Source organism: Cimex lectularius, unplaced genomic scaffold (genome assembly GCF_000648675.2).
Source record: "Cimex lectularius strain Harlan isolate CLEC.00 unplaced genomic scaffold, Clec_2.1 scaffold56, whole genome shotgun sequence".
Taxonomy (NCBI): Eukaryota; Metazoa; Arthropoda; class Insecta; order Hemiptera; family Cimicidae; genus Cimex; species Cimex lectularius.
Window position 1 is genome coordinate 1379381 of NW_019394202.1, and position 14551 is coordinate 1393931.

The window sequence follows — 14551 nt, forward strand, 5'->3', positions numbered from 1 at the left end:
ATTCAAAAGGTGGGGTTGAGATGGGAAGTTAGTGTCCGAGTGGATCGAGGTCACGATAGCTCAAGTGGTAGAGCAGCGGCGTATCTAGCCGAAGATCGTGGGTTCGAATCCCGCTCGTGCCATTAGCTTTTTTATCTCAACTAAAAACCTTAATTAATTGTAAGATATTTCACAACATTTCGTAGCAAATCCAAAAATAATTAATAAACAATTAAAAACAAAAATTTACTTTTTAACAACACGACTGTTTCCAATTTACTGGGTGTAAGAAACAGTAATTAATTCTAGCCGTAAATTTTAGCCAACACGAAAAAGCTTTGATTAATTTCCAATAAATAATGAATTAAAAAATTTATTATTAGTCTATTGTACAAATGGTCTGATTTTTGGACAATTATTTTCGATATTTCTGGGTTTTGTTAAAGTCTGAAAGGCAATCTAGTCAAGTCTAGCAATCTATCTAGTCGGATTTCTTTGTGTGGTCTTCAGTGTGATAAATTTGAACTTAGGTCGTTCACTCTGTACCACTTATAAAAAGGACGCGACGAAATAACCTGTAGACAGGATGACCTGTAACGACCAATTAAAGGGTGGTAAAAGGTGTTATGGTAGGTAGGCCAGACGTATACCGTAAGCGTAGCAGGGGAGCTAAGACTGTGGAGCACCTGATTTAATTGGATATATAGGAGATATTAAAATTCCGTGGGATATTCGGAAGCGAAAATCGGTCAGATAGGATCTTAAAATAAGGTTTACCTAGTAGTAGTGATGACGGATTTTATTTCATATCTCCGGTTCTAATTTATTAAAGTTTTGTAATATGCAGTAGCGGATCCAAGTTGACGGGGGGTGTAAAAAGGGAATTAACCCCCCCAGCCAAGTGAAGATGTTATATGTAATATATCTTAGTTTAGCCTAAATTAAGCGAAGAGGCTTTTATTTCAGGATTATATAAACCTGGATCTGTTACCTCTGATAAACCTTCACAAAATTAAATCGATTTCCTCTTAACTTGTAACACTTTGGCTTTTCAATCTCCCGGTTCGATACTTCGATCACTCGATTTGATATCGAGAAACCTCTATATTGATCTTTATTAATCTTAGGTAGATTTCTTTCAAAAATCTAGCTCTCCCTGATGTTCGCATTTTCGATAGCATACCGATGAAATTTGGCGGGGAAGTAAAAAATCCTATAAGGAAGATTGGGATTGTTTTTCAGCCAAATGGGCTGGGGGTGGTAGAGTTATAGGATATTAAAATAAAAATTCAATCAAAATTTTTGCCATTTTTGCGTTTTCTCCCGTAGAACAGCTCGGTTTGTTGAACTTCACTCCCTCCTAGCTCCACCCCTCAGTGTTGGATTTTTGCATTTTTGGTACCGTTTTTAAGCTAGATTCTTCTTGTAAATTTTCAGCCCGGTTTAGCCAAAATGCATGCAGTATTTTAAATCTTACCATAATTTGAAAAAATCCCATCTTTAATCAGTATTTTTCTCAGATGCGGTACTTTCCAACCTAATTTCTTTCCTTTAAAAGCTCAAATTAATTCTTTTTTATAATAATATGAAACCATAGGCGTTTCTTAATTTTTTGATACCAAATATGCCAAAATTTCTTTTAAATTAACAAAGAAACCACGGTAAAAAGCAAAAGTCCTTAAAATTGTGCATATTATTAAAAAATATGGTGTTAATAATAACCAACTATTTGGCTTTTTTTTATCCTATTGCAATGTGCTTATGATGTTACGTTTTGTATAAAATAAATAATTATATATATATACCCGTTGTTTTCAAATTATTTTATACTTTTTAAAGTACCCCATTATAGCAAATATGTGGTGATTAGTGACCGTTAATCGATATTTATTTAGAAATCGTGAGATGAGGTCTGGTGTGATGTAGGTTTCAGAAAAACATTTTCTTTATCGTACCAACGTTTCGATCTTTATTGAGATCATCTTCAGGGTCTGGGATTTACAAACATTGTTTGCATGTAACAATTACATTTTGGATGTAGAAAAGTGAATTTACACAATGCAAAATATATTTTTTATATATTCAATCANAAATTTTTAGCACCGCTGGATTGATTCCGCAAAAGAAACAAGTCTCCCTCTCACTCTGAATCTGGCACTTTCTGGTGCTTTTCTGATTTCTGCCTCTAATCTTCTTATTCGTTCTCTTGATGTGATAAAATCTAAGTTGGCGATAAATTTTTTTATATTCGTTAATGTTGGTGGCTAAAAACCTTTACATTGCAGACTATGACGGAAAACCATTTTGGAAACTTACAAAAATCATGTGCCTTTTTGAAATTAAACTATTCAAACATTTAAATTAAGTGATTTTTTCACTTTTTCCCTTTGAAGGAGGAGAAAGTATTGCGTTCAGACGAAAAACGTTTAATATTTTTAATCTCCGGTTCTAATTCATTTAAGAAAATCAGGTTTGAGCTGTATGTAGGTTATTAAGATCTAAGCCTCTCACTTAAGTTGCCGGTGTATCGATGAAGTCCTTTCAAAATTAGTACCATTTTTTTGTAGAAAAATTTGAGAGAAAAAATATTTTTTATCTTTCCAAAAAATGTATACTGGGGTTTTTCTGGGTGCGAAAAACCCAATATCAACTTTGTTTCTTACAAAGAAATTTTAATATTGCACGGTCACGTCAAAATTGTATTTGGCAGGTTTGCCGTAGCATGGGTATCGTCGATATTGAAATAAATTGTGACCAATTGGCCACCATTGGCGAGAATGTTCGGTCAAATCCAATATTTTTCGACCTAGAACCAAAAACGTGTTTCATTAAAATCGGCGATCCCACGTCCATGTGAGCGCCCTCGTGAGTGGTCCATGTTAAAGGATACCCGTATCTGTTTGTATTGCGTTTTTAAGATAAACTTATGTACAAGGCGTTTCTTCTGATCAAAATGAATAATTTAATATCGTGCTAAAGAATTCCGAAGTTTTGTGCTACGACAACTAGGTCTTTTCATCCCTCAACGCATGGAGGCATAAACTGAAAAGACACAAGAAACAACACGTTTTGTAATCTTAAATAATTTATGTTCCAACATCGCCATATAGACAAAGCATATTGAGTAAATTAGGTGATAATTGATACTTGATATTCCTACGAGCCTAACACACTCTGCGTGGTAGCATAAGTAAAAAGACCGTGATTTTGGACAGCTTATCCTTAACCTGCTTGATATTTGTGAGCTCTATTTACTCAGTAAAAGTAAACATGTGAACTGTTGCAACATAACATAATTTTTTTAAAAGAATGTTGAAGAAAAAAAATAAACAAAACATAATACGGTGAGACTGAGAGATAAAACTGTAGAAACAATCAAACATCTGTCATGATAGCAGCGTCGAGATCGTGATAACCATTAGCTTCGAGTAATCAATGACCCTGATAAATTGGCCCAAAAGGAAGTCGTGTAATATCTGAGAATGAATAGACCTTGTATTAACTACTGGCCGATATTGCAAAGTATTTCTATGAAATAAACGGTTTTGAGTTACAGACTTACCAAGTTTGAAAATTTTCTTTTCTTTAAGGAAGTTTATTTTTATATGCAAAATAATGTTATACCAGACTGTTTCACTCAAAATCCGTTCCGCTCAATCTCGCTTTTATCCTGGAGACAGGCGTGGTTCAAAAACCTACGATCACAGTGACAGGTGGCCTGCCTATACCTTGAAAGGTTGTCAGGTGTCAGACACACTGAAGATGGCGAAATGCGCGTCTTGACAGATCGAGCCAGTAGGCAAACCAAGATGATCATTCACTTTCAAATACGTAATTAACGTCAATTCTATTATGCTATTTGTTATAAATCCTTTTACAAAACGATAAATTGTAGTAGTATTGAAATGAGGGGTCAACTAAATTTAGTACTCCTATTTTAAGAAATTGATTCATATTTTTAGGCACATTTAGTTTTTAACAACTTCCTTCGAATTCATAATTAGATGAGTCTTCATTCCGCACCTGCCATCTTTGATCAATCCTGTCTGCTTTCTGCGTACCACATGGCCCAATGCCGAAACGCTTCTGACAGCCGGTTCATCACCTCGCACACCACAAATTCAAACCAAATGAAAACATCAGTGACAGCATACTTGTAGTACGCTATCACTTCTGAACAAGATAATAAACACCTGTATTCGGGCGCGTCTTCGTCACCGAAACGCCCGATTTGCGACGTACTTTGTACACCTCTATCTACAACCCCTATCTTCTGGAAATCCATCCATCGTGATACACTTCCCTCCTTTTTCCTCAAAAAAAAAACAAACAAAAAAACCATCCCTTCCAGCCCTCTCAGGCTCTCTTCTCCGCCAACTCTCGGAGCGAGCACACGTCCTATCGCCCTATATCGCCAAAGTGTTACGCCATAGTAATTCACCTCCGTGTAAGATCGCAGCTTCTTAATGTTTTCATCGCCACGCGAATCCCCAAGGATTTCCCTTCAAATCGCCATACGATCTTCACCTCCGCGTGCTTCCCATCTCACGACCGCATGGTCCACAAACCTATCATCGCCATTTTCCCTTAATATATCTTTTTCCATCTATCATCCTTATAATCCCGCGAACGAATCATCCTTTCATTATCCCCCGAAGACTCCATCATCTCACTGGCTACTACCTGGACTGCCTCGTCTCATTCTCATCGCCACTGGATTGCATCATCCTCATTTCATTCATGGATTCATCGTCATCAACGACGCTGCAGGAACCAGGTCGGTATACCGGCCTAATCACCGCCGAAGAACGCACGATATCGCATTCAGGAGACATTCATCACTTTCCGGTCTTCATCCCTTCAGAGGGATTTATCGCCTTTAGACCGTCATCGCCTTCAGATCTCCAATATGATCATCGGCCATCTTGTAAGCCATAAAAATTTCATTAAAAGTGAGTCTTCAACTACTCCTTTCGTTCATTATTTATTCCTTCATTTAACCATTCCTAAACTAACATCCCCTTTTTCAATCGGGAATCTTCCATTCCCGTTGGTGCCGAAACAATCTTCTTATTAACTTCAACTTCTCTCTTCGGTGGTATTCGTCGGGGCCATTTTGAATTTTGGCTGCTGGCGAACAAGCTGATTACATCCAAAGAATTGTGAATTAAAAAAATAACTGTTAAAAAGAGCCCCCAATAATCCACCTTATCACTGGAGAAATATTTAAAACAAATCTGGAAAAAAATGGCTCGATGTAACGTTTGGGGTGTGTAATATACTGCGCCCTCTGAGCGTTATTGTATCCCCGTTCTGTACTTATAGCACACGGTGAGTCCTAGTTCAACAAGGAACTTGATTAGTAGGCACGGTTCCAGAGGTTGAAGTTCTTCTACGGTTACGTTTGACATCCCAAAACACTTCATCCTGCGGACAAATGCGGCGGGACAGTGTGTTAGTGCCGTGTTGGGTTATAACAATCTTTTACAGATATCCATTCAGTCTGCATTGTCCTGCAAAATTCGACGTTTTATCCTGCTTTCTTTGATGCGTTCTCAGGTTTCTTTTCTCATTTTCAATTTGTATCTTCGTCTGAGATACTAATTGATAGTGTAATCCCTATGCCACAGAAGGGCTCAGGACCCGTCAGCGACAAAGCAGCCCATTTCCTTGCAAGGGCGTCTGCTCTCTCGTTGTCCTCTACTCCCACATATGAAACCTAGCAGAGAGTGATTTTATTTTGTATACCTACTCTATTTAGTTTAGTTTTGCAATTCGACACCATCTTTGAGCTAATGATGTTACAACTTAGTGCTTTCATGCTATCTGACATATCCTTATTTTTGTCCCCTTTTTCAAGTTGAACGTGGTACATCTGTTAATTGCACGGACTTCAGCCTGGAAGACACTGGTTTATTTTGTTCATGGGTTCTGAGTATTTGGTTCTAAGACACTCCTGCCCCGATTTCTTCCTGCCTTCTAGATCCGTCAGTGTATGGTGCCATTCTCAACAGTGTTGTTTCTCCCTCTTTTTCATTCTTTTTTGGTACTTAAAGTGGTTTCAAAATTTGGCTTGAATATCCTGTTCATGTCGTCTCTTGGGGCTATGTGTACCGGTTGTTCCTTCATTACTCTGATGAAAAGGGTTACTTAAACTAACATATGGCTAAAATATGTCTTCAGTATATGAAAGTTTGGAGAAAATCATTAGTCAAAACCTAAGAAAACCGCCGAAGGAGGTTAAATCATATATTCCCATATAGCTACTTCTTAGTCTCAAAGCTTTGCGAAAAGTTATTTCTAAAAATAATAAAACCCATAGTAGAAGAATTCAATACTTTTGAAAAACTCTAGAACTTATTGATAAACTAGGGATGCTATCGAAATATGCAGATTGACACTTCATACTTAACTAATAATTCTTTCTACGTAAGGTCTTGGTTGAGATAAAAAAAGTCCGTGTCACGAGCGGGATTCGACCTTACATAGAAAGAGTAATTAATTGAAAGAAGTAACTTGGTCAATAGACCACTAAAACGTAAAATGGCTTAACTAATAACATTCAGAACTAAGGAAAATGTGGGGTTCCCAAGGACGCATAATAGGTCCAATATTTTACTATATACCGGTTTCATATTATATCTTAGCCAGTCTATTATTTCTTTCTACATAAGTCAGCCTGTCATATCCTTTTAAATACCTGTGTATTATTCGACAATCAAATTCCTTAAGTACCATGATGACATTTTGGTATGTTTGTATAATTGTTGATGCCATTGTGTTTGTTACAACCCCATTGTCCCCATAGGTTATAATTTTCTAACCTTAAACGTAACTTTGTTAGAAACAGTACACAAGAGTTCATTACTTGCACAAAAAACAGACAAATAAAAACAAGAGGCAATAAAATTAGGGGGGAATATCCAGGTCACTAATTGCTAAGTGGTACCGGAAACGAAATATCTTGGTTACGAGGAAGTGCCGAGCTTTCACACATGAAACAATTGAATGCGGAAGTCGGATTGGTGGGATGCGCAGTTAAAATGACAGAATGTTATTTTTCCCTTCTTTATTGTTATCATCTGTTGGATTATTTATGAAATGCATAACTCTCTAATCAAATTCCTTAAGTACCATGATGACATTTTGGTATGTTTGTATAATTTTTGGTGTTACTGTGTGTTACAACCCCATTGTCCACATAGGTTAGAATTTTCTAACCTTAAACCTATTTCTCCCTTTTTTACTTTATATGCTCTTTCCATCTCCGCTTGTTATCTAACAGATATTTAGCTGTATCATTGTATGCCATGGTCCAGAGGTGATAGACGGAATATGGCCCAATTTGGTTTGAATTTGTGGTGTGCGAGGTGATCAACCGACTGTCGAGAAGCGTTTCGGCATTGCCCAATCTGGTACGCAGAAAGCAGACACGTTTAATCAAAGTGCCTGTGTGGAATGAAGGCTAAATGTACCTCAAAATATTACGAGTCACATTCAGCCGTAATAAATTTATTCGTCATCTTATTTCTTATCACCATTTTTTTTCCTTCTGTAAACGGGCTTATAATTCATCATAGAATTCACGCTAATTGTGCAATTTGGTTAGACATTATCTTGCCTGCATATTGGCCCTGGTATGCCTAAGATCCAACCCAGCGTTGATATGAACGGATAGCCTATTTAGAAATAAATTACTGCCTAAGAATACTACATATTTCCTTTCAGTATTATCTTTGTGGTGCCTACTTAAGTTGCTGATTTCTGAGAATTTACAAACGCTAATCATGTTTTCGCCCGTTTATTGGACTATTTTTATTATTTTACAATGTCCCTGCTAGTCAAGGACCTATTTAGCTCATCTTCATGAAAAGTGTAGCATATTAAAAGAAATGAAACCTTTTAAGCTCCCAGAGACCATCATCTTGAATCATGTTCTCATCTTTTTGATTTCCGAAAATAAAAACAATCAAAATGTTTCTCATTTTTTTATATGACAAAATATGAGTAGGAAGGATTGTAAAGTAAAATAAGGAACGATACGTCAATTAAAATCCTAGCTTGATAGATCAATTTTGGTAATATTTCCTGTGGTATGCTGACTGAGATTCATGAAGTAAAACTGTCACTGAAATTTTCAATCTTTTGAATAGTTCGTCAAGGTGATCGAGGCTTGGTAAAATCTAAAATAGTGTATTGTCATCTCAAACAGTGAGTTGTGTTGAGCCGGAGAGTGTGCCTGGCATCTGGTACTAAGAAATCAGATACGATCAAAGATGACAGGTGCAGAATGAAGGGTCACCTTATTATGAAGTCAATGTATTTATTATTACTAGAAAACTATTAAAGGCTAAATGTACCACAAATTATCAAGTTCAAAAGATAGCAGTATTGAATTTATTGGACCTCTCATTTATATACTACTGCAATTTTTTTCGTACTGTAAACGGATTTATATTACATAGCATCAGAATTCACGGTAATTATGTAATTTAGTCGGGAATGATCATCTTGGTTTGTCTATTGACTGGGTCGGTCTGTCACTCGTGCAATTCGCCATCTTTAGTGTGTCTGACAGCTGATAACCTTACAAGGTATAGGCAGGCCATCTGTCACTGTGATTGTAATATTTGTACGCCTCTCTCCAGTACAACAGCGAGATTAAGCGGACCAGATTTCGACTGTAACAGTCTGACATATCATTTTAACCATGTGGACCTGACTGTATATACCATGACACCTCTTGAAGAACAGAAAATGTTCAATCTTGGTAAAGCAGTAATTCAAAATCATTTATTTGATAAAAATACTTTTTGAAATTTAGGCCAGGTCGAGTAATACAAGGTCTATTCATTCTCAAAAAATTACACACATGACTTTCTTTTAAATCAGTTATCGGGGTCATTGGTGACTCGAAGCTAATGGTTAACACGATCACCTCGAAGTGACTTTCACATCAGAAGTTTGATTCAGCAGGTTTATCTCTCAATCCTGGTTTTTTTGACACGTAATTTCGAAGATATTTTTCAACATTTTTTTCGGCCTGGTGTACTCAAAAGCGACCGTCTAGCAATGTGCACGTTCCAACTAGTAATTTTTCACCTTTGTTGTAAATCTCGTTAGATTTTAATTAAAGTTTCAATGTTACAAACTAGCACGATAAGAAATTTAATAGGTTTAGCTAATCGAAAAAGAGCCTTCTTGAGCTGGGCCTACTGTTTTCGTTGGCGTCTTTTCATAAAAATAATAATGCTTTAAAGAATATGTCAATAGGAGAAAAAACAGTGCATATATGAAAAAATATAACAGAATGTGTTCTTTTACGTTGAAGCGTTTTATTTTGCGAGCGTTGCTTTTTTTGATTTTGTGACTCGTACGGTGGTAGATGTGCGAATGTGCATGTGTGAAAACACTTTGCTCTTGGTTGCTTTTTTTTGGTTTAGGTACCTTTCTTGTCCAATATGGCTAGAACGGAATAGCAGTGGGTAAGGAAGAGAGATGCAAGCACTATACCGTCGACATTGGTAGCTACACCTCTCCCCATGCTACAACCGACGAGACTGGTTCGAAACGGTACAAACAAACGGGCCGGATGTCTCGGGGCGCCTCCATCGGCGGTGGGAGAACACATCCAACGAGACAAGCGCCACTTTCCGATTTACCTCAGGCAATAAAACGGCATCTGACACCATTAAAATGGTGAACACTTATCAAGAATCATCTGGTTGTATTGACGACACTTATTATGATTGAGATTTAATAATCCTCAATGAAATCTAACTTAGTCAATCTTAACACTTGTAAAATATTGTAGTCTATGAGGTGAACAAGAATTACTTAAATAATTCTCTTTCACTTTCCTCACTAGGAAAGGAAGTGCGAAGCCTTTGGGACTTTGGGCATCTTAGGGGGTTGTCGTGAAGGGATCGGGATGAAAATTGTAGGACTAAGGAGATATGATAAGAGTCTAGGGTTACATAAACGGTGACCCTGAGAAAGTCCGGTGTAATGGGTGGTTGAATTCCGTGGACTGACGGTGCAGCGGGAATCGGTAGACTGGGTGGAGTGAAGAGTCTCGTGTAGCACGTCTGTTGAGAGTGCAAGAGATGATGACCCTTTTTCCTGTACCTAGTGCTGACGTCTTATTAGCGACAGTGCTTTGATATCTCGTCGACGGCATTAAACAGTTTGAGTTCCTGCTTATGTGCAGAACTGTTGCAAGCTCATTGACTGAACATGAAGATATGCATAGAAGAAAACAAACAGGTTTACCAACTAGCCAAAGAAGAGGCAGCACTTTCGCCCATGGGACCAAGACTAGGCACACCGGTGGTAAGTTGGAGATAGCTTGAGAAAGAAAAACCCATAACCAAAACACCAGTTATGAAGCAAGCTAAGAGATAAATGTCTCAAAAAGGAAGGCGAATGAACTGAAGATAAGAATGCTGAAATTGGACTAACAACATAGAAAAAATTTCAGAACTATCTAATTGGTTAGAAGCCTGAAGGGCCTAATTTAATAGTCAAAACAAGCCATACAAGTATGACCTATCCTGAACATTTAGGCACAATAAAAAATGATATATCCGTTGACTTCAGCGAGGAGATGGACTTGCAGACTCTCCAACAGCCCTAGCTCGATTATTCGTCTTCTGTGATTTGTCTACGTGTTATGTCAATCGTGCCGCAATGTCGTAATAGAATAAAACAAAACACACAAGCAGCGACTCTCCCTAGTTAACCAGCATAAAATACTTATAAACTGAAATGTGATTTTTCCTCGATAACTCGATATCTTGCTTTAAAAAAAGCTCGATTTGAAGGGAAGTAAGGCTTGATTTGTACCAGATCTTCTTTATGATAAGACCGAAGGAATTCAATTGAATCCGTGGCATGACTCTTAGGAAATACGTCATTACGCAATAGTCGAACTGGTTTCGCGTTATTCTGCGCAATTGTTGTGTACTAAGAGGGATCCCATTAAAAGATCCCACCCTTTGCGAATACTAAGAGAGATTTGCCATTCAATTTAGGCTTTAACGAGCTTGACAGGATGCGACATTTCTGGACAATGGGAACAAAAAGTCAAGGGTCCTCATCCTAGTGGAATCGTACCACCAGTCGATTTCGACTGTATGGTGTATCGGAAAAAAAAAAAACTTCGAATATACAAATAAGTTACGTCCGCGTCTATAGATTTAGCATGCAACTGGAACCCATCCCAGTTCGCAAAAATGAAGATAAATAGAAAGGAGAGAGACGGCGGAAGCCAAATATTTTTTTCGACCGCATTGGGCTGGAAAAATACTGCGCAAACACTATTTATTGCACCAGCCTTATTTTGTGATTATCAGTTTTAAGAGAGATAGCAAAGGAAAGACACAAGAGAGAATTGGATATCTTTTATAAAAAGGTATCATGTGTTTATAAAAATCGAGGTTTTGCCCAATACTGAGATTATTTTTATCATCAAATAAAACAACAACAAAAATGAATCCGATGACCCTTATTTTCAATTTGTATATATAACAGGATCTTCTACAATTGCGTAAATTTGAACTTCTTTGAACCTTCACAAAATGCTAATAATTAAACCAGATCTGAATAAAACATAATAATTAGAGAAAAGGATTATTTACTTAATATCTTTTTACGAAAACAACTTATGACTATAATTGGTTGGAAACAGAAACCGTTTGTGATGGTCTCAAACTTGCAACGAAATACAAGCTATATTTTTTTCTTTTGGAATTGTCTTATCATCAGCATTATTTAAAACTACAGTGAAAATCCGTATATGATTTAATCAAATAGATAACTTTTCCTACACAAAGATCATTTTGGAAATCTAGCAAAGAAAATTTTCAATGGAACGTTCTGAATAAAATGTAAATTAGGTAAAAAATTATATTTTGAGAATACATATTTAAACCGGATGCTTATTTAGCAGGTTATAATTAGCGATCATTGTAACAACTTGAACTAAACTTTGCGACAGGGGTCGGTTGAAAACAGAAACTGTTCGTGACGGTCCCACACTTGCGACGAATAATATTTGATAAGGTGGTTTTAAAACAAAGTAGAATACAAATAAGCGGACATTTTTGAGAATTATTTTTACAAAATGAGTAACATTTTAAAAATAAAGTTTTAAAAGTAATTTGAGAAAAATAATGATATGCGTTGGAAAAATAATTCTTTCCTATTTCCTACTGCTTACTTATATGTTTTTCCTTTTGTAACATTCGTTTTATTCTCGGATTATTTCAATATAAATTTTTTCCGAAAACACAGTGAAAATCCCGATATGATTAAAGGAAATAGACAACGTGTCCTATCCAAGGATCAAACTATATTTATTAATTGCATAAACATTAAATATATTTATATTTATTGATATTTATTTATCGGATTATATGTGTGGTGATTAGTGACCGTTAATCGATATTTATTTAGAAATCGTGAGTTGCGGTCTGGTGTGATGTAGGTTTCAGAAAAACATTTTCTTTATCGTGCCAACGTTTCGATCTTTATTGAGATCATCNCAATTTGAACGTAAAAATTCAAATGATTTTATACCAATTAGAGTAAGGTGGATTCGAACTTGCGACAGGTTGGAAACAGGAACAGTGAGTGGCGATCCGAAACCTTCGACGAATAAGAATATTTGATGAATTGATTTTAACACAATGTATTTAAAAAAATCCATTTTTGAGATTTATTTTCCAAAAGCGTAATACACTGAGAGGCAAAAAAAGTGGCCATCCTTAATATTTTAAATTGTTTTTAGAGAATCCTCCATTGATTATCTAACACCAATATTTAGTCCGTTTTAAAGTATTAGAGAATAAAAATAAATAAAACAGATAAAATCGCCCACTTGTGTTCACAATTGGATGTTATAAATAAATCTTTGAAGTCAATATCTTCTTTGTTGGTTTTTCTGTAAAGTTAATTTCTAACGTTCTGCTGGTTTGATTTTTTTATGTTCTACCATTTTTAAGTTTCAAATGTGTTTGAGTGATTGTTTTAAGTGATACAGATTCGGGGAGAATCATAGCATTGTTGGAAAATGGAAGAAGTCAAGCGTAGCTAAGGCGCTAATATTCCCAGTACAACTGTACGAAAGGGTCTTCCATCACTACCAAGGTTACTCAATAAGGCGTGGATTAGGTCGCCATCGTGTGACATCTCAGAGAGATGATAGTTTTATTGTTTCGAATGTACACCGTAATCGACATTGTACCGCTGTTAAGATCAAGCAACGACTTCAAGTGAGAAATATTAATGTAACTGTAAGGCGAAGACTTTCAGAAGCTGGCTTACGTGCGAGAAGGCCAGCCACTGGTCCAGAACTTCAGACAATGTACAGACCGGTTAAGTTTCGCAAGAAATCACATCAATTGATATAAGCAAGATGGGACTAAAATGTTGTTTTCGGATGAGTAAAGGTTTTGGAGAAGAACAACAGATAACCCCGCAATATTTCCATTCAGGAGAAGCTATGGAGGTGGTGGTATTATGGTTTGGGCAGGCATTGTTATGTCTCTGAGATGTCACACGATGGCGACCTAATCCACGCCTTATTGAGTAACCTTGGTAGTGATGGAAGACCCTTTCGTACAGTTGTACTGGGAATATTAGCGCCTTAGCTACGCTTGACTTCTTCCATTTTCCAACAATGCTAGAACTACGGAAGGTCGTACAAACTTGATCTCCATCGAGGGTTCCCTAACAGCTGTGCGATACATTGAAGATGTGTTATCAGAAGAAGTGGTTCCTTATATGCCACTAATTGGCAACAGTTATATTTATATATGTGACAATGCAAGGCCCCACACTGCTAGGATCGTTGGTGGCTACTTAGAACGGGCTTCAATTCAATGTGTGTAATGGCAAGCGTGTAATCCCAACTTAAACCGAACCCAGTTGTCAAAGAGGTTAAAAACTCGTCCAGTGACGCCAATGAATTTGCAGGAATTAAGAATGGCACTGTTGGAAGTGTGAAAATATTCCACGTCGATGCCACGTCGAATGCACCGTACTGAATTGAATATTTCTTCTTTTTTTCCATAACAACATAATGTATAATGTGTAACATAGTCTAAAATTGTTTTACTCAGTTAAATTATTTATTTAATTTTTTTATTTAGCTATATCTTTGAAAATCCGTATATTATTAAAAGAAATAGACAATGTGTCCTATCTAAGGATCAAATCTTATATTTATTAATTAAATAAATATTAAATTAATTTATATTTATTGATTCCAATGGTTTTATAAAAACTAGGATACGGTGGATTTGAAATTGTGCCCGGGGTCGGTTGGAAACAGAAAAGGCTCAAAATGGGCTGTTTCTTGTGCGACTACACGAAAAGGTTATTATTGCCAAAAACAAACTTTTTTTTACAAAATGCAAAATACATTTAGGGTAAAAATGTAGCAATTGATTCCTGTTTTCTCACCGTCATCATGGAAACAGAGACGGTTCTCGACGGTCCGAAACTTGCGACGAATATGAATAGATTTTAAAACAACATAATTTTTTTTAATGGGCAATATTTTCAAAAT

General features: G+C 36.4%; 2 protein-coding genes across 5 annotated transcripts in view; one reads left to right on the forward strand and one right to left on the reverse strand.

Annotated features, from left to right (window-relative positions):
• LOC106666579 overlaps nucleotides 1-9660 on the reverse strand; it is a 56621-nt gene extending 46961 nt beyond the window's left edge. For all 3 annotated transcript variants that reach the window (XR_002910907.1, XM_014393866.2, XM_024230145.1), the window contains exon 1: nucleotides 9427-9660. Coding sequence is in view for 2 of the 3 variants with exons in the window: in XM_014393866.2 (XP_014249352.2) it covers nucleotides 9427-9610 (184 nt within the window). In the remaining variant the exon portion in view is untranslated. The remainder of the gene's footprint in view (nucleotides 1-9426) is intronic.
• LOC106666598 (phosphatidylinositol 4-phosphate 3-kinase C2 domain-containing subunit alpha) overlaps nucleotides 1-14551 on the forward strand; it is a 55401-nt gene that overhangs the window by 15606 nt on the left and 25244 nt on the right. The window lies entirely within an intron of this gene.